At 40.5% G+C, this 23,967-nt stretch overlaps 1 protein-coding gene across 1 annotated transcript in view; it reads right to left on the bottom strand.

Annotated features, from left to right (window-relative positions):
* Positions 1-286: 286 nt before the first annotated feature.
* Positions 287-23,967, bottom strand: part of LOC124211909 (somatomedin-B and thrombospondin type-1 domain-containing protein-like) — a 35,675-nt gene continuing 11,994 nt past the window's right edge. The window contains exons 2-5 of the mRNA XM_046611439.2: positions 11,876-12,070; positions 6,346-6,466; positions 4,175-4,251; positions 287-1,883 (exon numbers count right to left, since the gene is read on the bottom strand). Coding sequence (XP_046467395.1) covers positions 1,672-1,883; positions 4,175-4,251; positions 6,346-6,466; positions 11,876-12,070 — 605 coding nt within the window. The 3' untranslated portion in view covers positions 287-1,671. The remainder of the gene's footprint in view (positions 1,884-4,174; positions 4,252-6,345; positions 6,467-11,875; positions 12,071-23,967) is intronic.

The following is a 23,967-nucleotide window of genomic DNA, read 5'->3' as shown; positions in this document are numbered from 1 at the left end:
TTATTTTGTATATTATTATTACATTTACTGCAATACATCATCTCTTGCTGGGTTAATCGCGCTTCCAATACCACGAAGGTTGGTTCAGCTGTGAAGTAAAATGGAAGAACCCAACGACTAATTGTAAGAATTGTAACAATACATATAACGTTGTACAGAAAAGGATGAAATATTTAGTATAATGTCACGTTAATAATTGATCATGATTGCTGCGGAGATAAATTTTTCGATCGCATTGATTCAAGTCATGTCAGCGGTAATATTAATGCTCCAGATGACTGGTAATAAATAAGAATGGATATCAAACGAGATGTTTGAGGATAAATTGGGCCGTTTATTAAAACACATGTTTTTGGGTAATTCTGCTGTCAAACAATATTCTTTCTACGTACGTTCTGTCATTTCATTCTTCGAATACCTAAGTGTTGCGCATTTTCTGGATACAATGAATATTCGTCGTCAAGCTTCTGGCCTATTTGACAATTGACACAATCGCATATCCGCATCCAGACAGAAATAGTTCTTCGGCTGCCCCTGAACAACGTGGCAGCTCTCAACGTTGAACGACTTCCGCTTCACCCTCCTGGACACGTAGTCACGTACGTACGTTGGTACCATCCGATGTGCACACTTGTAATGCGTCAGTCGTCGAAGCTGAGATCTTCACGAATGCAAGGCACACTTGTCGTTGTACCTGCATGCTAACGGCGAGACGTCGACGTAGGTAGGAATTTGCACCGTTGAACGACTCTCAGACGTCACACGTTGACCTTTAGCTCAGCGAACGAGCATCTCGCTCTGCATAAGAAGGGGAGTAAAAAATTCTTTTCTAGAAACGCGTTGCGTCGCCGTCAACGATTTAGCTCACGTCTCCCCATCAAAAAGTCATAACTCAGCCTCTGTGCAGTACCCAGTACTTTTAATAAATTATCAAAATCGTTCCCCCAGGATATATAACACCGACCCCGCAACTCGGGTCAACAGACTTCGCTCTATACTTTCGCAGAGGATACGAGTTAACAGTTCACCGGAACTAGAACTAACCCAGAGGAATAGGAAATGCAAAAAGAGATCTCGAAACTTGTACCTTTTCTCAGACCCGATGAAAATGATGCGATATTTTTTAATATACTTCTTATTATACCTTCCCAGACTTGCGAAATTTTCACGAAAAAAATTTACTTGCTTTGCGTAGATACATAGTGTACATACATACATGTATAGGTCCAAAAATATTCTCTCAATTATCGAGTCACTACAGATTATTATTGTTACTATTATTGTTATTATTATTATTATTATTATTAATAATTATTTATTATTACTTGTTTTTTGTAGTTTTTTTTTCTTTTGTTTTTTTTTTTTTTTTTTTTACTTGGAGGAAATAGTAAACTTTTTCCGACGATAATCACTTCTTCGGTGATTAACATTTACATTGGATTAAGGTTTTCGGTTTCACAGTAAAATTATAATAAAGGATGGCAAAGGAGCCTATAACATTATGGGATAGGATAAAAAGATTCCAGATTCATGGAAAAGGAGAATCTTGACGGAGGATTGTGGACAATTGAGGCAGACGCACTGGAGATTTTATAAGGAAAGGCAACTCATTGAACCAAATTTATTCGGTCCGGGTTCTTGCAACTCGTTATATAAGACACCGCTGCAGATCTAAACGAAAATGAAATGTGGCTGGGGTTGGCAGACCGAAGTGTCGCATTTCGGCCCTGTCTTCGATGTTCGGAGCCATTTACCGTGGCAATGTGCCGACGACAGCATGCTCCACCTGGTGATCATCGCCTCAGCGCCACCGTCTCCTTCGCATCGCCAGTCCAGCACGCGTCTCAAAGCCTGCGTTTGACACTGAACACATACGTGAGCACCTGGAACAACGATTATCACATCTAGTCAACGTTCAGCTACGAGATATTTACCTTACCGTCTTCGGATGATCGTAACTCGATATGTCATACGAAGGATTACGGATAGTCTTACTAAAGCTATAAATCTAGTTACATAACGGGGAGAAACGGCGAAAGTTTGGAGGGCTGAATAACCGACGGCGCATGCGCAGAATAGTTCAGCCCTATTGGTGCGCGAGATCGTAACGCGGTAATATTTTAGTCTGCAAGGCAGGGGAGCCAACTTACGCGAAAATCGCACAAGATGTCAACCTCTGCCGGGTCGAGTGACGAATTGATGGTATGTCGTTCTAATAACTCGTAACAATCATCAGTCATCGGGTAGTAAATAACAAAGTTTGGAAGTCTTATTCAAACACTAAGTTTACTATGTGGGATCTGGTTAACCCGATAATATGGGGATAAACCGGTTCTATAGAAATCTGTCCTACAGTCTGCGGCCCTGCAGAAAACATTTAACCTGAAATGATGAATATAATCTTTTCCACGGAAATTTTATCCTGCAGAGTCTGATCCTATAGAATTCGTTTCCAAAGAAAAATTATCTAAATAAGTAGAAAAGTACTCGCCCAGAAACTAAATTTAAGGGATTCGCACCTTTAAGGTTGGAATTAGTCAAGCGCAGTCCGATATTACGACGCATGATCCTCTGATAAGAACGCAGAAGGTGACTGACTGTATAACCCCGTAAGTTAGAATAAGTTAGGCCTCACTTTCTATCGAGGCGAACTCTGTAGAAACTAACAACTTCGGAGAAACAAGTTAGTTTTATTCGAAAATGAACACACCACAAATTGTCAAAGATTTTTTTTTCTTGAACATGTGTATTGGGGAAAAAAAACCGAACATATACAATCGTTACAATTTACAGGTCATAAACTTGTGATTTAGTAATAAATACATTATTATTACCCAAAAATTAACTCAGACGATCTACGGAGAACTCATTAACGAATAAAATGAGAGATACTGTGAATCAGGATCGAATGATCAACAATATGGGTGTTTTAGCAAAAGATGTTAGACTAATGTTATTTCTCCGAAATCGTTAATATAATGAATGAGGTAGTTCAATTTATAATTCTGCGTTTGAAATATTTTTCCTACGTCACGAAGATTTCCTTTTTCTTTTTTTTTTTTTTGTTGCTTAGCATTAGAAAAGCTCGATCATTTACACGTCGTAAATCTTTTTCTCACACGTCCTTAAGTTATGTCTAAAAACATTAACGACGGTTAAAATTTTCTGCCGGAGTGTAGCGACTTATTGTATAGCGTGTATAGAGTGTGGTGAAATATTAATTATATTTATGACGATCCATAATGGTTAATTGATCAACGGCGCACCCTTCTGAAATGTGCGCGAGAATATATTTCACGGGAAAGGGTGTTTTATTTACTTTATTCCGTTTTTTTTTTTTACATTTTTCTCGTCGGTGGCATGAAATATACTTCGGTTGGAACACGGAGTGCAGATAGAGGGGGGGATGGCGGGATTGATGGAGACGTGTATTTCACGCATCGCCAGAGCTGGTTCTTCGCCTCGCGAAACATGCAAACAAAATTAGGCCTCCGCTTGTTTCACGTAGCAGGAAGGCGCAGGGAATTCACCTCTGCCTGTTTAAACGGAGAATCACGAAAAAGAGTGAATTTCCGAGCACTTGACAATTTTTTTCTTTATTTCAATTTACTTTCCACATTATGTTACGACAATTCTCACCACGCTTTTACCAATCTCAAATATATCTATTACACGTTCGCGGACCATGTTTAAAATTAATAAAAATATATCTGCTGGGTGTGATCGGAGTTTTGGATAACGTGAAGAAAAGAATTCTCCAAGTTCCATCTATGCATCGAGATTAATGTTGTGGCGTGAATTTAATTAATGAAACCCGGCGAACCCGTAGCAGCAAGATGAATTAATTTTCGGAATAATTCGAATCCCACTGGCAAAGCTTATTGTTAGTTCCGTAGAAAAGCATTCCGTGTACAAAATTCTGCTTGAAGTATTACCTTGTCAAATAAGCCTGCGTATTTCACTCCTTTTAGATTAATCGAGGGAAACAAACATTCTCTTGCAGATAGAGTAATTTCTTTCATCGCCCCTGCAATCTCCGTCATACCTTGCTCAATAAAAAAGGGTCCGACATTTTCTCCGGTAATCTTTCAGTTAATCATTCGCTCTTGTATAAAGTATGATATTCGTATTTACATACGGTATATTATATTATATTATAAGCATCTCAAATTACCTTCCGTTAGCCCTGCGAGGCTGGTCTCCTTGTAACAAGCTTTCGAAGCTTTAGTCACGGTAAATGTAACACAGTATCTGAAACAAATAATAAAAGTAAACATTAGCTTCGTGATGAAATTCCGTGGAGCAATAATAATAAGAGTATAAATAACTTTCGGGAAATACGAAACTCCAATTCGAGAACGCTGCCTCGAGTTTAGTGTTACGCACAGAAAAGTGTTGCCATCTAATGGAAGAAAACTCAAGAGGTATGTTCGAATAAAATTTCAATAACCAACCATTGGAAAAGTTTGTTTAATCAGTGGAAGGAATACCTGTGGAAGCGCGAAAAGTTTCAATGAAAATTTCTGCCCGTTAATTATATAATCCAAGAGTTTGTATACTCGCGGTATTTTGGTTGATTTCTAACGATCTTTCCGCAGAAATCGCCTCGCTTTGTTAAACTCGCAATGCCACGACGAAGCTTGCAGACAACTTGCCATCAATTTTCCGCAATTCCCGGGTCTGAAAAGCTGGCAAATAAATGATTCTCCGAACTCGTTTCTCCTGCACGGCACGACGTTAACGAATATGCATCTATAAGAAAATGATAATAAAGTTGTCTAGCATTGCTGTAGTTATAAATAAATCGCTTAAAATTGTACACAGTAGTATCTATAATAATTTAATATTCCGATAAAATATTAGCGCACTGAAATTATAAAGATAAATGTAAACGGAATTGAGGCGTAAAAATATCTTTCTAATTTGTTTCAGCCCAGTGACCCCCGCCGTTCGGCGAGAAAGCATTTTGATAGCGCAGCGTCTCGACGGACTTTCCGGGATATCTGCACAAAGCACCGGGCTCGCGAATTGCGACACTCACATAATATAGGTAATGTACGTATATGAATTCAGCTTGAAAGGATAAGGATGTGTGCAGTTGTACTCGGTCTTTTAATATTTTCCGGATTTAGTAGACCTTTCCGGAGTCCTTGAGAAGATGAATGAATCCATCTTATAGAAACTTGCATTCAAAGTGCCACAAAGTCCTGTCAAATTTAACAGTCACCGGTTGCTGAGAGAATGGGACGCGTCGTTATACTTATAATACTTTTGGCGGCATGGTAATCGAGTGTCAAGAATTGTATTAGATGTAATGATGCAGAAAAGCGAGTATTCGCATTTCGCGCCATTATGCCGCAGCGTGGTTAACCACATGAAGGCATAACCCCCTGGGAATATCGATTTTACTCCAAACATAAACTCCGCCATCTATACCTATGTATATATAATATACAACACTGGAGCACAAGTCTGTAGATGCGCCAAATTATTGACCAAAATTGACGCTGAAGCACAAGATAAACTTCATAGATGATTTACACGCCCGATGGAATTATTCACCGCAGCTGTTTAAGGATGAACCACCCAAACCCTTTGAATGAAAAGTTAGAAAGAGAGAAAAACTGTCTCAAATATCTTCTGCAGCATTTTTCGCTATATTTTTGGTTAACACGAATAAAGCAACACTTTTGCTATTTAATAGAAACAAATTTGATCAATTTCGAATAACACAAGCTAAAAGTACAATGATTTGAAGAAAGGTTGCATAATCAGGACGTTCAAAATAATAAAACTTTGATACTTTTGGTGCGATTCGAATGTTTTTAGTGGTATGTCGTTCACCGTGGAGACCTTTAGAGATCGCCTGAAAAGATTTTTACAAATAATCGTCTTCAGAATGAGTGGAAATATATTTGTGCAAGTACGGAACAACAGATGTTCGTCAACGATTACATTTGCAGATTATAACTGTGTCGTACTGTGAGATCTCTCGAATATTTTTCAAAATATTCGTAGAGATCTGGTCAGCAAGTAAAATGAGTCGAAAAACATTCGAATCGGATGAAACACCTTAGAGTTTAATTATTTTCAACGTTCCAAACATAAAACCTCTAGTCAAATTATTGATATCTTAACTTCTCTTATTCGAAATTGGTCGGATTCATTCCTATTACGTAGTAGAGATGTTGCTTCATTAGCCTTCACCATCATTGTCGCCAAAAACATTTTTGGAGATATTTTAAACAGTTTTTCTCATTTCCTAATTGTTTTTTCGGACGATGGTGCCCATTTGTCCTTAATTCGTAATAAGAACTTTCCATTTCTGTATTGACATACACTTACTCTTTCGAGGCGTCATGCTCCGGGTCATCTTGATAACGGAGACGAAGGTTACTGCGGATGTCATTGCTGTCATTAGCATGGCGTGTTTCACTGAGCTCAGCAGGTAGGAGTAGGGCGACTTCTGCGAACAGAAAACAAAACGGGATTTCATACCAGTAATATATAAAGGGTTGTAGTTTTCCAATATCAGCGATTCGGACGATTTACATTATCGGAAATGTAGAATTAAAGTCATCTTCTTGTTTATGCCTATTAAAGCTGGGATCATCTTAGCATATCTTGACGCATCACGGGTATATTTCAACGTACTCGACTGGGTAAACGTAATTAAAACTTTTCCTTCGGAAAATTGTATTACTCCCCAAGACTTTTTATCTCTCCAATTTCAGGCAAAACAGTAAAACTTTCTCCCGATTGAGTTTTGTTCAGAAATAATTCTAATTTGATGATATATTATTCACAACCTGCTAATTTCAGAAAAAAATCCCTCCCTCCGCCGGCGAACGAACAAACGGGTAAAATCTCTGAGAAATTTTATTTAACATAATAAACAGAATATACGTCCCTTGTGAAATCTACAATTTCAGACTCATTGAAATATCGGATCTTGTAACAACTCTTGAGAACGAGAAAATATCCCGTACGAGAATGGAATTCCGGAACACGAAGCAGCGGGTGTTTTACCGCTCTTTTTTCAGACTACAGCGACACGAACAAATTCCTTGAAAAGATTCTCGCAACTCTGAACCTCCGTACGAGTAGCTATATAGTTCACAGCGATTACTCGACCAAGTCGTCGGGTAGAACACTTTTTGAAGAGAAAAGGTGTTATTCTATTTCTTTGTTTCTAGCTCATCTCGCCCCAAGTGTAAAGAAAAAAATAAGAAGTCTAGATGTCCCGGTTTTAGTCCCCTTGATACCTTGATATTGGTATTCATCTATATGTATAAATATAATCGGTGATTACGTCCTGCACAAGTGGTACAGAGGAGTTTCGATCTACATAAACACCGAGGTATCTGTACTTCCGTCCAATACTTGTTTAGTGACAAACTTTATCCATGAATTATGTAATCGAAGAAATTAACAGACAAATTAAAAAGTTCATGATTTTATAAAGGTGGCTAAAAATGGTACAGCAACCACAAATAATACATCTACTCGATACATTCACTGAAACGAGACCTCTTCTCTTTTATCTATCACTTCACCGGTAGAACACTGACAGATTCACAATCGAAGCATGTCGGGTTATTTCTGTGATGCGCCCCATAGGGACCCCTAAGTATAGGCAAATCAGGGTACAATTGCACTCTGAGCAGCTCCGAGTTTCGCCGAGGGCACACCATTCGCGTGCTAACAAAAGAGCATCGGAACTGTTCATAGTGGTATTGTGCCCTGGTTGCCTATAATTAGGAGACCCTAAGGGGGGCGGAGCATCACAGAAATAACCCAGTATATCAGCTATAACCACGGTCTTACATACTGGTCTGGAAACTCCCGTCGTATGGGTAGTTCGCTTATGGATGCCAGACGTGTAGTTCATGTATTGCCCACTGTGATCGCTGCGATCTAACCCCGGCGTGATGACGATGGTGGGGGAAGCGAGATAGAGGCAGCGCTAGCTTTTCAATCTCTGTCACCTCAATGTTTTCTTTTTTTTTAATTATATTTTCAAGCACAACCAAAGCAAGACACAACGTATGAGAGCACAACAGAGCACAACATACGACACGGGGATTTTGAGGTTAGGTTTGAGAATACGCAGTAGGCGGATAGATCGCAGAGACGAGTAGTGACGGGATTACGAACTACTCCAGTGCTTCCATAAGCGTCCTACCCCCACCACTTGATTTTGTGACGAGTATCCAGACCAGCCCCCTGACACACGCTGCTAAAAGTGGTTCGCAAAATGTCGCTCGATTCTGCCACCAATTTCCACCACTAGTAGCGCTAGTAGTTACCTGACGAGCTTGCGCGCCGTCAGCGAGGGCAGCGAGCGTGTCAGAAGTCTACTAGCGCCGCGTAGAGGAACTAAAAAACGGGGACAAGACGCGTACAATTTTTAGTATACGAGCAGTGGTGAGTTTCAGGGGGCTGATCCAGACCTGTATGTAAGACCGTGGCTATAACAAATATTCAGTGAATAAGAAATAAATAAGAGCAAAGCTCGCCTGGACGAGGGCACGGCAACCCTCATGCCATTCCCCAATATCCAGAGTCTGGATATACCCAACGTACATACCCAACAAACAACCCACGTGCTCTTCCAATTCCTCCAGCAGCCCCTGCGCAAAACTTTCAACAAGGTATTCCAACCATTCCTTTACCTCATTACCGTTGTTAAAAGATGCTTGAAACCGGGCAACGATGCTGTGTATAAGCACGTGATACTCACAGGTTTACTTCACCGTTCAACGAGGTGCGTCGCCATAGATTAAATGAGGGAGCGCAAGGCGTAACCCAAAGCTTCTACTGTAGTTTATCGTATAATCTCCTGAATCGAATTCCATTCTGTACGTAATGTACGATTGCTCCGTTTAAACCTTAATCTACTTCAATTTCAGCCAAGTAGAAGTGTAAACCAATGACCAAAAACTTTTCGAATTCACTTTGGTATCTTTATCTAATAGTGTAAAATTCTTCTCATTCTTCTTCTTTTTCTCCTTTCTTTGGTTAAGAAATCCCGATAGCGTGAATTTGTCACAGAAATTGCACACCCAAAGTACGCATTCTCCAAGTTATTCGTCCATTTAGACAGGCTGGCCAACTTTACGTTATTGGGCCCCGATGGAAACTGTCAATAGGGGTAAATATTTCAATGTAACATAACCTATAGGCGTCTGCGAATTTTGATAACTAGCATCTGACAACAACTGACAATGAATCGGGGAAACTGACAAGCAGGCGAAAAGAAAAACTCGACACAAATTAATTGAGTGAGGCAATGGAATCACATTATTTAACGCATCCTGAAATAACTCGCTGAATTGATGTGTTAATAGATTTTTGAATTAGATATACTTTACTTGAATTCATGAAAATTAACTGGATTATTAAAAATCAACAGAAATAATGAATTGAATTAGTTTCGATTCGTGCCGAAATTATTTCTCTAGAGAAAGAAAAACTTGAAATGAAATATAAAGTAAGTTAAATTAAAAAAAAATATTCATTTGAATTAACAGGAAATAAAAACGTTAAGTTAAATTACATGAAATAATTTATATCAATTTAACTCAAAAAATTATTGTGTCATTCAAATCTGGAGTCATTTCCTCTTCGCATTTGGGTATTTTGGTATGATCAATTTTACGCAATTTTACGAAAACCATACACGTTTTTGGACTTGATTATAATTTTTGAACTAGCCTGGTTATTCGAAATTGAACCACTTGGCTTGTACCTACTTTCTTTGACTGTTCAAGTTCTGTGGTGCGATATAAAAGAGATCAGACCACACGGCATAAATCTCGCAGACACGTCGTCCAGACATATTTTTTGCTGAGCTCCCAAGAATCTCTGCAGCGAAATAACGCCTCCCAGACGACATATCGTTTTGCTGAATACTCAAGAATCACGAGAAAATCATGTTTATGATGCGGAGCGCCCCACGTTTGTCAAAAGTCCTAAATCAGCAAAGCTCGCGTGAACATCACGAGATAATAATACATATTTCAACGGATAGCGGTAGTGAATAAATAACGCTGAATTCTCAGCAAAAAAGACAAAAGATAATTTACGATCAAAAGGATGAGAGAGGAGGGCTCGTATTTCAGCTCATTACCCCAGCCATCAAAGAGAAACAGGTTGACAAAAATTACAGCTGTAATTAGCTGAAAATGGTAATTACGCTTCACGGCACAGATGACGTCTAGCTGCGACGGGTAAATTTCTCAGCATGAGAAAACCCCAAATTCTTTTTGCTCAACAATCTCGCGTTCCCATGTAATCAAGAAACAAATTGTCCCCGGGGATATTCGCCTCCGCGGTGGGCAGAGGTTGAATCGGGAAAGTCCTCGTAGACGGCTATCTACGTGCAGCATCTTCGACAGACGCTGAGGGCATCCTGATCGCTAGTCGAGTGAATGAGCAGGTAGCGGGAGCAGCAGCATCAGGGGAATTAGGCGTCTAAGAGGATTCCCATGTCGATCCTTATCGCAATCAGTCGAATCGCCCCCCTTCGAAAACCCCTTTACCCTTCCAGCCGATCGTGCAGACCGCGAAGCGTCCTAAGCGCGGTCCAATGACTTCGCTAACAGGCCTTCTCTCGCCCCAAAGTCAGCCACCGATTGTCTGGGCGTGTTATACACTTCAAGTCGTACACCCCGAGACCCTTGGAACTATCTGCAATGTATACCAGGGGTGTGATATACCTATATCCCTATATAAATGGTCCGCGTTCTCACTACGCGCCCTCCGAATCTCCAGGGTATCGTCCCTGTTGTTGGCTGAGGGATTTCTTACGCAAGGACAAACGTCTTTCCTGATCCTGAAACGCAATTGGCACCCAATTGCAGCCCCCGCGGCGATGGAAACCCCCCGGGCAAACCAATCACAGGCTAGGGATTTCTTGCACACGGTACAAAAGCACGTAGTGCTAGAAATGTATCTGCAGCAATGGGTTGGTATGAGACGAGCCTTAGGTTTCGTTTGATCGAGTTTGGTAGAAAAGAGTTCGAATAATGCACGAACAAATCAATGCGGCATACAGCCACAATATCAGCATTTCATACTCTCAAATAGCTATACTGATTGCAGTGAGTTAACATTCACTCTTCAAGAGTTTATCATCGAATCGCAGAATCAGCAACAACTTCAGTTTTAGATGAAACTTGATCGATCGGAGCTTCAGGTACATACATGGTATCGGAACGAGAACGAAAATTACACCGTAGCCATTTGCCAATGGTTGGCCATCACTGTTGACTCTTTAGAGTTTCTCCGTTGTTGTTACCCAGAGGAGGTCTTTAGAGACGATGTTCTTTAGACCGGAAACCTAATTGACACGCGGCTGTCCCCGTAGGATTTGAAATGTCCCGTCACAGACCTTGGAGAGTAAACTCACAATAGCACATGAGCACTATACCTACTGCCGTGTACCACCACCCTCCCATTGTTTACTGCTTTTACGTGTAATTTCTAAAGCACCGCCGGAATATTGATCCACTTAAATGTCTCGGCAAAACCGCGGGAGAGAACCTTGCCAACCGTCGACGTACCTTTGAATACAGATTAATTTCCGTCTGTCTCTATCTCCATTGGCCTATAACAAAGGAAGGTCGTCGGATCATCCAGAACAAAACAACCGTGAACTTAAAAAATCGAACGGGAGTCGCCAATCTTGAGATTACGGGAATAGTGCCGATACAAAGAACGTTGAATTATGGGTCTGTAACTTCAGAGTGAAGCCATTGATCCTACGAATATAAATACACTTGTAAGTCACCCGGTGTATGATCGATCAAACGTTCCCTGCTAAGTCTGTAATACATATCGCTACCATCATACAACCTTGTTTGCATCTTACCTTTCAAAGCGGATTTCGGATTTCGCCTGTTACACTTCGTTCCTTGACATCCCCTGTGCTGGACCAACTGAGGGCAATGTTGTCCTCCATTTTCAGCGGCGCGTTCGACCATCCTTGACCGTGTTTGCGCTCCGGGGCCGCATTCACTGTCACACGTCGACCAGGGTCCCCAGGCGGAGACAACGCAGTCCACAACTGAAGAACAATATGAAAAAGTGACGTTGAGTATGGGACTTTCGTTTAGAATTTCTTCCGAAACGTGACTTGCTTTGCGGGTGACATTGGCGGTATTAGTTACGAATTGCAGGGTAAAGATTGTGGTCTTCGTGTTTGATACAATTCGTTGAGTTACTTCGTTCAATTTTAATCTCCATTGACATCGATGCTCTGCCTATAATGCGTAGGAATAATTTGACAGTACCCAAACTTCACACAGGAAATAATTATTTCGACGCGTCGATAATTTTGAGTTATTGATACGGTTGTTGGATGAATAGACGTGTCGAGTCGGTCCGATAAAAGGTGCTCAAAGTACTTTACACTTTCGAACGATACCAATTGGAATAGTCCGGGAACGAGTGAATACTTTTAGAACTTATTTTCGCACGCAATAACCACGGTTTTTTGGGTTCAATTGAAAATGCTTATCAAAAAATCTAATAGTCTTCTCATTCAGTTCCGATGGATTCAGCGCGGGGGGGGGGCATTTGAAAAAGTGAAAAAAAAAAACGTAAATGCATTCACATTATTTTTGAAAGAAAACTACTTGATTTACCAATGAAGGTGATCATAAAAGAGCAGTCTGGCTGATTTCTGGAGATAGGAACTTAGTCTGGCACCTGAAAGACCCAAGGGGAGAAAAACTTATAGAACTAATCTTCGCATTTTTGAAAATTTGTCAGATCATTAATTGCGTTGTAGAATTACCGAAAAAAGCAAATTGGCTATTCACTACTATTCTGAATCACCAAAGCCTTTTCAGACTGGAATTGCGCGAATATTCTGGAATTGTATGTAGTTCACAAAGTACCTCGGTTCGGCTTGGCCTTGCCACGTTTATATGCATTGTTTAAAGCAATTCGATTCTGCTTTCCATCCAAGTTGATAAATTTTGAACAAAAATTTACAAAAACCATTTTAATGCAGATGATAATGAAGATGATGTTGGACGACATGGAAATGATTCGGATGAAGATAATGACGCTAGTGATGGTAAATGTTTGGATGAAACAGAAGAAGAAGCGGACGCGGAATAAGATTTAAAAAAATGATATCCTATTTTTATAAATTTTGCATTTCGAAATGTACCAGTAGCAGCTTAAAAAAAATTAATGCTCATTGAAAAAAATCATCCCTCGTTACATTTCACAATATTCTGGTATAATGATTATGCTTTCATTTCGTGGTATAAAAATATGATATATGGCATGCTTGCATGAGAATACATGCACATGCTTACTCTCAAGATGTCAATTAGTAATAGAAAATAAAAAATAGCAAATACAACGCGAGTCGTCTCTGTATCGTCCGAGGTGACGTTTAGAACGCTCGAAAACTCGCAATTTTAGAGTCTAGCGAAACTTTGGTGATTCAAAATAGTAGCCAGAATGTCTTTTTTATTCGCGTTAAAGTGCAAACTATCATCTGGAAAAAATGTATTTGTGCAGAATCAGGCGCAAACGTTAATTAACATAACGATCGCCTATAAGTTACCAGGTTACGCATCTTCCGGTCAGCCTGGCAAGGCTCAAGTGACCTCGAATGATTGCCAAACTGCTTTTTTTTGATAATTGCACAAAGCATTTAACCATCTGACAAATTTTCAAACGATTTTCGAATGTCTGTCAGCTCCCAACTCCGGAAACCGGCCGAACTGCTTTTCTACTGAGTTTTGTTGTAATGCTAACTAGTACAACGAGTTTCGTCCCAACTAAAGAAAGTTTCGGCCATCTAAAAAAGAACCCGGTTTTTGTAAATAAAAAAAAACCTACCAAACTAACTTTCCAACTCCGGAAACCGGCCAGACTGCTTTTTTATGAAGTTTTAAAGTATTAGTAATTAGTGCAACAAGTTTCATCCTTACGAAAATAAGTAGCATGAGTTTGTATATTTCACTCATTGATTCCATCGGAAATCAACAACCAGACTGTTGGTTTGTTGAAAAACATCATCAATTGACCCGAAACTACTATAAATATGGTGTACGAAAATAAGTTCCGAAAAAAGTTCACCGACTCCCGGACTAAAGCTCATTTTCGGAGCGTTGCGATGGTGTTGGAATTACCTGACTTTCAGAGGATTTCAATCTCGCGACAAATTTTAAACCTCGTGATTACTGCTTGGCCATGAAAGATATATAGCTAGTCAACTGGTCGAATCGTTTTCCTCTATTTTTTTGTTTTTCAATTTTCTGTACTAACGTATCTAAAATTCTTATTTAGAAGCCAGTATTTGTCATTTTTATTTAAAATTTCAATCATATTCTTGGACAATGTCACGCGAGACATCTTCCGAAGATTGGCACGGAACCTCGCATAAACTGCGACCAGACAAACGACACGGGAGAGGTATTGTAACCTCGAACATGTATATTCTCCTTAATTTGATCAATTTTAAAGCCGCCATGAGAATGGCAACAGCCAAATGTACGTTATATATACGTATATATATATATATATACAATACAATGTATTCCTGCTTCGACGTTCATGGTAAAAGCGTTGGTATTATATACACAAAGCTCGAACATAAGGGCGCGTCGCGCGTAGCGAGTTTACCACAAAATTCCAGCGATTATGCCACGAGCCTGGGCTATGCTTTTATTTCCCACCGAATCCACTCGGTTTCATATCGTTTATTTTCGTCTCTTTCCCTTGCGCTCGGCGTCACGTAAAATACGCGGCAGGGCTTATCTCGCTTCAGCGATTACACCCGCAACTGTTGGAGTTGTAAAAACATTCTACATCAATCAAAAGCTACACTCGAAACACGCCCTTATATGAAGCACGACGCGTTCATCCACTCGCCACTCGTGTAATACGGACATTGTCCTGTAGATATACGCGAGTAATTAGAATGACCTTCTTCGTTTCCAAATGCAAAATGGCACAACGTCAGTCAAGGACATTTCCCGAGATCCGTGCTGCACCGAAGGAGTCAGGTTACGGCGAATGACGTGCTCTGTGTTTCAGTGAAATGCAAGACGTCTAGCAGCGGGAGTTTCTACGGGAAGTCGGGCCGCAAATACATGCTCTCGAGCCAGGCGCAGAAGGTCTTATCTACCGTCCTCGAAGACATGATCGAGGAGACTCTCGAGGATGCTCGTAAGCTTGCCCAAGGCACGGGGAAGGACAAGGTCGCTATAGAGGACGTTGAGATGGCGATGGTTAATCTTTGCCAACGCTTGCATCCTCACTCCACCACTCGCCTTGATGTCACGTCAGCTGAATACGACGTCTCACCGCGCAAGCCTCGGCCCAAACATTCTCATCAGGATGACCATGGCCAGCACTTCGAGATTTTCAAATTCGGACAGTCCTTGAAATGAAATGTTCCTTCGTTTTCCTCAGTCTTTTCCGTAGAGAGTAATCTATTTAACGCCAGTAGTGCAATGTAATGACAGCGTGTAAATTTCTCAAGTCAGAATTGTCTGTCAATAAATTTCTAAATCGTTGTGTCAAAGGAGTTGAAAATTTCAGAACAATGGCAATCGAGTAGGTTAAAATTTGCCACATCAACATCGGAAATCAGTGAATCGCAATACTCATGGTTCACGCACAATGAAAGTTCAATTCTGAATAAAGAAGGAGTGCCTTGGGAAGCCTGAAGAACCAAAGTCTGGGAATGAGCCGGGGCAAAATGCTCCCGCAGGTGAATTACACCGAAGGCTCTCAGGTGATTTATTACGTGTTGGCTGGGCCTTTGTTTAGCCCCAAGACAGATAGGAACAAACCCTGCAGGGCACTTCTGGAGAGTCTGCAAGCGTCGGAAACTCCGAACCACTCATACACGGAATCTGGCGGATTTTGAACTTTGTATTTAGAGTTACTACTACCAATGTAGATTTACATTCCCACTTCTATTTCCATGTGCTTATACTTATATCATACTTGTTTACAAACTCTGATTTTTGCAATATTTCACCCGGCCCGATCATTTTTAGATACACCCATTGTGTTCAACAAATTATTGACATCTGGCATATATATAACTTGTCCCGTAACTCGTAGATAGTAAGTAAAATTATTCTGTCGTGCAAACCGACAAAGCTCTGATGAAACCAAAGTGGTTATATAGTAACCCATTTGGAGTATATACCTACATATTTCTCCTTGCCTCGACTGACGAGAATTTGAAAAATTAAGGTTTTTTTTTTGAAGTTGCAGATTACTAGTCTGCCTCAAAATTTTTAATACCAAAATGGTGAATCCAATATGGTGGCCAAAAGTGCAAGAAATTACTTGATTTGGACGAAACTTGGTACCCGGAGGTTTTTTAGTACTCTGATTGCGTGTCTGAAGTCGGAATTAAAAGATTCGAAATGCAACTTCAGATTCGTAATGAAGAATTTCGAAAATCCGTGTCTTCGAAATTTTTGTCAATCGGAGTCAAGGAAAAACGTATGCCCCAAATGGGTAATTCAATACGTCACTTCAATATGCACGACAGCGAAATTTCGAGTACACTCTAGTATCTGCATTGTTCATACGCAAAGCTGCTACAGGTTAACTATTTACGAATGACAAGACAGCCCGTATACAAGTAAGGAGCGTCGAAAAAGTCGACAGTGATACTAAAAAAATTCTTGCGGAGCATCGCTCGAGTCCTCGAAACGCCGTCTTTCCGAGGCATGTATGAATGTAGTCCGCTTGAACAGATAGGATGGGAATCGACATATTCAACGAGATGAACTTGTTCACTCGATTCATGGACTGCCGTGTCGGTAGGTATATGGTGCTTCCTGGGCGGCGAAGAACTCTCGAATTCTTTCACATAACACAGCACGTGATCCTCCACCACCTATACGACATTATACTTTAAAATCCGTTCGAAACGAGGGTGCAGACGATACGGATAACGTACTTGATATGCTGAATCTGTCGCATCGTTCTTCGCGCCAACACATCAGGGTGATGTTCACTTTCTGCTACCAGAAGAAAATATATAAAATCGATTTATCGGCCTCAATGATATTCTTTGCAATTTACGTGGAAATAAGCCTACCGCGAGTTCGTTCCCATCCTTCCCATCATTGCATCGATTACACAACCGTTATATTTATGTAAGGTCTGAACATGAAGAAACATTCAGGTATACGAATAGCCACAATTCTTTCAATTCACGATTTCAAAGCGCTTCCGAGCAATCGACAGGAGGTCTTGAAATGGATAATGAAAAATAAACGCCAAGATTAATCGTTAAAAAAATGTCCTAAATTTATAATAAAATATGAGTAGCTTTCTGAATTTAAAAAGCCCCAACGGGATGGTGGAACAGGGTAAAGCCTAGCGATTTGTCAAATATATTTCGGGACGCGAAGTTACTTATTTGTCGGAGCATCGCCTCGGCGGGATCTGTAAGGAAGTAAAGAAAAGACAGACGACGGAAGGAAAGGGCGAGAACTATAGGGCGAGGGAAAACCCGGAAGACCGGGACCGTTTTATCTTAGGACCGCTTTACCTGCCAAGTCTATTATTATAATGGATGTTGGCGCGAGGGTGGTAGTGTTCTCTCGTAATACAGTTCAAAGCCACGGTGCATAATATCCTGCTACATCTAGGGTCTGAAAACGCAGAAGGGCGTCGACGGCGAGGCACGCTAGAAAAAAAAGCACGCGCGGGCGTCATAGAATTAGTACCCTCGAATTCATGCCAAATATATCATCAGAGTATACTTGGTGAGAGTATCTTTATAATTTTATCTCACTTCACCGCTAATCATCACCGAATACTTCGTCCAATGTGCAGTAATGTACACTTGGGGACAATGAATCTGAGACAGCTAATTTTTTCCACTAGACAGTTATGTTGGCAACACAAAGGAACCTACAGCGCCATATTGGACCGAACGCGAAACAAACTCAATCTCAATAAACATAACATAACCCATGACTGTCGAATCTAACCTTAGAATACGTTTCAATCCAACAAGTCGTTATCCCCGCGGTATTCTAAGGTTAGATTCGACAGTCATGGGTTATGTTGTGTTTATTGAGATTGAGTTTGTTTCACGCTCGGCCGACTGTGGCACTGTAGGTTTCTCTGTGCTGCCAACATAACTGTCTAGTGTAAAAAATTAGCTGTCTCAGATTCATGGTCTCCAAGTGTACATTAATACCTTTCTCTTCCGACTAACTTGTTCGCGGTTCGAAACGTAATGCGAGTTCGATTCTATACGAATTTCGTGACAATGACTGGCGACGCAACCGATATGAGAAATTGGAAGTCATTGTCACATAATTGGTATAGAAGCGAACTCGTATTTTGTCTCGGACCGAAAACAAGTTAGCTGGAAAGAAAAAGCCTTAATGAATATTACTGTACAGGTTAAAGATGGAAAGGGTAAAATCGCAGAGAATTACTGCTCAAGTGATATTGAACTTCTCCCTAAAGTTCGACCGATTTATCCTCAGCAAATGTCAATTTCACAGGCCGTTAGTTTTCTACCCCTGCAGCAACGAACCGACTCAACGACCGACTATCAAGCTGCGTCAATGGACCAGAGGTCAAAACGACAATGAAATCGTGACCCGAGATACAATCGCAGAGATGTGAATCTAATCTACCGATCAAATCAGTTGTCGGATGGTTGATACCGTTTTTGGGCTTCTCCTGAGTTTTCTCATTGTCAGTAAAGCGTCTGTCACTTCGGTCATTTCTTAAGCATGAATAAAAGGAAAGATCACATTGCTCTAACCAATAATTATCGGTGGTCCCCGAAATATATATGGATATGCTCTCCACTCGCTCGAATTTACAGTTAATGATAAACTTACGATCAATTCAATTAACTTCAAGTTTTTGAAACTTTACACTTGAGAATATATATATTGAGTTGTGGTAACAAAAAAAAATCTTTAAGCCATAAAATAATTTCGCTGAAGTCTTTCTAAGATTCTTCTTTTTGTCAAAATATACACTTACGGATTCCTTCCTGAACCCATTTCACCAGCACTGCAATATACGTAGATATAACTACATTGGCTGAGTCATTTAATGTATGCCAGTCATAAAGAGGTCGTGACATGTCGTGAGAAGCAATTCGCCTGCGCATTGCATTCGTTTGATTACAATAAATTGCAATGCGCCTGCAATTTTAATTGCTATCTACGGGACGCAGACAATTATCTGCAGCCTGGCACACATAACTTGAGTCTGATGACGACGCTGAAGCCAGACGTGCGTCTTCTTGTATTCTAAATTGCTTAGGCAACTCGGGGCAAAAAAAAAAAAAATTATTTCTCCCACGAGCCGTTCAAGGAGGAGGACGTTCAACCCGCAAGAAAAAGCCTACCCAAGTCCAGATGCGAATATATTCCGTCGGATCCCCGAATGTCGGGTATGCATCCGTATAACCAACGTGACGGCAAAATTAATGACGAGCCGAGGTCGCAACCCGACTCGCAGATGTCGACAGTGAATATGAAAGCTGAATTACGAGAGCAGCAAAAAATTGCCTGCGAAAGTAAATTACAGATAATTTTTCAATCTCAATCTCGAAGACTGACAAACCGAGACTGTTGATTCGCCTGGAAATAGTGATAGAAAGACGAAAACGGTAGGACGGTAAAGTTCGACAAATATTTTCAGTTAATATTTCAGGTTTCACGTCGTCCTCCATACCATATGAAGTTCGCTTACGGATATTACCCTGGGGTACAGGGAGAATTTTTGTATACAGGGTGTCCCGTAAAGTAACTTGCGAATCAGAACTCTCTCGCGCTATTGCGCATGAAAAATAAGAATCGCAAAGTAGAAGTGAAGTTTCTCTATCGCGCGTATTGAAACTAGGTATGTTGTAAAAATTGATGTGGCTGTTTACCCATTTAGGGAATAAATTTTTCCTCATCTTGGATTGACACCAAATTTGAAAACTGGGAGTTTTTAATGTAACTGATTACGAATTTAAACAAACAATTTGAGAGTCTAAAATGGCGGACCCAATACGGCAGACGAAAATCCAAGAACTTAATTGATTCGAGTGAAGACGAGTATGGGGAATTCCTGAGGTCTATGATTCTGAATCTGAAGTAAAAACTAAAAAATATTTTCGAAAAAATAATTCGAAATAGCTGACTTTGGATCCGTTCCGCTGAAAACCTTACATTTTCGTCTACCACAGTGGATTAGCTATTTCGAACTCCGAAATTCTGAGTTCAGATTCGTAATAAATGATCTCGAAAACTTCTGATTTAAAATTTTTATGTCAATCTGAGATAAGGACATATGTAAGTCCAAAATGACTAAATAGCCACATTAATTGTCACGTCATAGATTCAATATCTGCGACAAAGAAACTTCACTTCTACCATGCTATCCTTATTTCGCATTTACAACACCGCAACGAGTTTAATACTCGCGAGTTACGGACACCCTGTACGGGTTAAGATTCTATAGACGCAGAAATGCAATCGAGGATATAAAGTCGGATATTTATAGAATCGAATATGTAATCTTTTGGCTTTAGTGCCGACACAGTGTCGTTCGCGCGGCAGAAGTTGGATGTTTTATTCAGAAGGAGCAGACGAAATTTAGGGTTATCCTCGCGGCGAGAGTGAAACCAGCCAGCGGGAAGAAGGAGCGGGGGATCAGAAACGAAGGAGTTGCCACTGCATGCGAGAGACTCGAAAGAATTGATTTCGTACGAGTGATTTTACGAGTTCGATCCTCAAGTTTAGGTGCGCCACGCACCAGCGTACAAACTTCCAGCATCCCATTCCAGTCCTCGTCCCTGCGTCCTTCGAGCGTCCTTTGCGACAGACAGACCGCCGATTTCGAAGCTTTGGAACCGGGGCGCCCTGACAGCTGTCCTTGTCAATGCCCCTAATCGCGGTCTGTTTCTTTGGAGAACCGCGTTTTCACGTATCCTTACTGCGTGGAGTTTGTTTTTCTTAAATTAGCAATCGCCGAGGGGCTTAGACCCGCGCCGGGACGACAAAAGCCACGGCCGGTGGAGAGGAAAAAATCAGGAGATAAATTTGAAGGTCGGGTCTCGCCTGCCTCGAGCGTAAGAAAAGGAAGCTAAAGTCGTGTGCGGTGAGGAACGTTACCCGGCCACGTAGAGCCAGAAGTAATTACCGAATATCGACCAACGCATGGTTCGGTGAACCCCGAGAGTGCAAATTGAGTCTGACCTATACCACCTCGTATTCCAATCAAAACCTGATGAAAATCTACTAGGATTACGGATTCCAGGTTCACATACATACAAAAAGTACACGCAGCGCGAGTTTGTTGATTAAAAATTTAACGGCGTCGCTGGCTATTAGGAGAAAAAAAATTTCGAATTTCGATAGTTGTGGAAAAAAGCGTTCGAACTTTATATGCGAACAGCCGTATTGTCCCTAGGGCATTCGCTTCGGTAACACCAATTTACATGTATTGAAACTGACTCAACTTTGTTTTAAAAAGGATTACCTTGAACGAATAAATTTGGTTCATGTCGCGTTGAACATGCACGCAAAAATACGTCCGGTCGAGAGTTATAAGCACAGAGTTATAAAGTTTCCTACCAGCAACCGTGAGACTTTTTGCAAAGCTCCGCGAGCGGATGTTCGGTTTGTTCCTACGCATCTCGAAGCCTAGTTGAGACTCGGGGGCGGAATTGTTTATCGGTAATTCCGGGCACGTTGCCTCGCCGCGGTCAAGTTCCGCTTTGGCTTCCCTCGCCGAAAAAACGACCGCAAAACAACGTCCGGGAATGAAAAAACACATTCAAATTGATGCAAGATGACGCATTGTATGCTAATATGTTGAGAGGAAAAACTTTTGTCTAGACACTGTGGCGCCGCGATACGTCTTGGGGTGTCATTGCAAGCCCATTATATGCCTAACAATAAGCATTGCCCGACAGACTCCTGTATGAGCTGGCAGACCGTCGGTTGTTCGAACTTGAAGATAAGACTCGCCTTCTGAAACTCCACGAGCGGAAGCCTTTCCACACGCGACGTTTTAATTAAAAGATATTAATTAAGGCTGCAGAGTAGCGAGGTGCGAAGTAGGTGCGAAACTACAGTTATACAATACGGTGTTATCCGATGTAAATACGTGTCACGTGCGAACGTGCTGATATACGTACATACACATTAAGGGTATGCGATAGTCCTGTTTTAGCGGCCGAGTTATCTGATTCTCATTTTTCGTCATTATTAGTCAACCAATGAATGGAATTTGCTCAAAATTTGGCAGGGCGTTACTTTTTCATAGTAGAATTGGTAAAATTCATTAATATCCGAAAACAAAAACTGTCGGAAAAATGTGTGGTTTTTGTCGCGTTTTATTATTTTAGCAATTTCTAGATTTTTGAGGGAACGATATTATCGCGAATTATAACAGTGCAGGTACTGATATTTTACAAAATCGAAGGACTGTACGTGATTCAGCTACTCCAGTCACTGCAGATTGGAGATGGTGTGTGTGCATACCGTGGAACTTATAGTAGTGTTTGCTCTGGAGGAGACGAGGTTAAGTGCTCTGGATTGTTAGCACAAGATGGCAGGTATGTACGTACAGGGAAGCCACAACAATCAAAACCGTCGCTCACCACTTATCTCAAAGGATATATTTTCGAAGAAGAGACATCGCGGAAGACGTATCGGATTACTGTCCCGATGGTGTTCAGAATTCGTAGAACAAATATACTTCGTAATAATGTGTCTGTAACATTTCATCACTCTGAGTTGTCGTGCCTTCATATCGTTTTTGCTAAAAGAAACAAGGAAGCAAAGACAAATTGAACCAATTCAGAAGAGAATTCAATTTCGCTAAACGAATCTTGTGGCTCGATCTCACAAAACTTACGAGCTGCTATACGAGTCAGGCATTTACATATTTATAAACCCATTATGCATATTACTATTCCGGGACATAAATTGGCATCCAAAAAAAATCTCTGTCGACCAAGAGCTTTTAATTATTCAAACCACGCGGGGCCGTATAAAATTGAAGATTACTAAGTATAGCTATTCAGAGACGTATAAGGAATTAATTTGCATTCGAACAACAAATCAATCATATACACAGTACACAAATTTATAATCCTTGAATATTCGAACAGAAAAATACGTGTCAAGTTGTTGTCAATTTAAGGCTGTAGGCGAACTGAAGGCACAAGAACACAAACTGCACAAACCTTTGAAGAATAACTATTAGTCCAGGCAAAGCGTGATTTCGCTGAGAATTTTGGGTAGCACGCTATTTTTTTTTTTCATTCCCTGGGGGGGTCGGCCATGAGTGTGAAACTCAGTTTCCGGGTCTGGAAGGGTAGGCGAACGGCCGCCATCTTGAAATTAAGGGTGTGATTAGTTTTTTCAATTTACCTCCGTAACCGTGAGGCTGACAAAAATTTTGTGAAGAGCTTTTTTGTAGTTGATACAATTATCCATAACTTTTTCCTATAACTTTTTGCGCTGATGTTAATAATAAAAAAATTCAGTCAATTCAAATTAATTAAATAAAAAATAATTAAATATAAAAGTCACGCAAAAAGGTGAGATGCATTTTTATTGTCAGATTTCAAATTAATTAATAATCTTGCCTCAAAGTTTTCTATTCCCTAATTTTTCATCGTTTATTGTTTGTAATTTTTTTATTATTAACATTAGTGCAAAATGTTATAGGAAAAAGTTATGGATGATTGTATCAACTACAAAAAAGCTCTCTACAAAATTTTTGCCAGCCTCACGGTTACGGAGGTAAATTGAAAAAACTAATCACACCCTTAATTTCAAGATGGCGGCCGTTCGCCTACCCTTCCAGACCCGAAAACTGAGTTTCACACTCATGGCTGACCCCCCCAGGGAATGAAAAAAAAAAATAGCGTTCTACCCAAAATTCTCACGAGCCTATTTTTTGAGCACGCTTTGCCTATACTAT

This window comes from Neodiprion pinetum, chromosome 2, assembly GCF_021155775.2.
Source record: "Neodiprion pinetum isolate iyNeoPine1 chromosome 2, iyNeoPine1.2, whole genome shotgun sequence".
Classification (NCBI taxonomy): Eukaryota; Metazoa; Arthropoda; class Insecta; order Hymenoptera; family Diprionidae; genus Neodiprion; species Neodiprion pinetum.
Note: the sequence above shows the minus strand (reverse complement) of the source record. Positions and strands in the feature narration are given on the sequence as shown.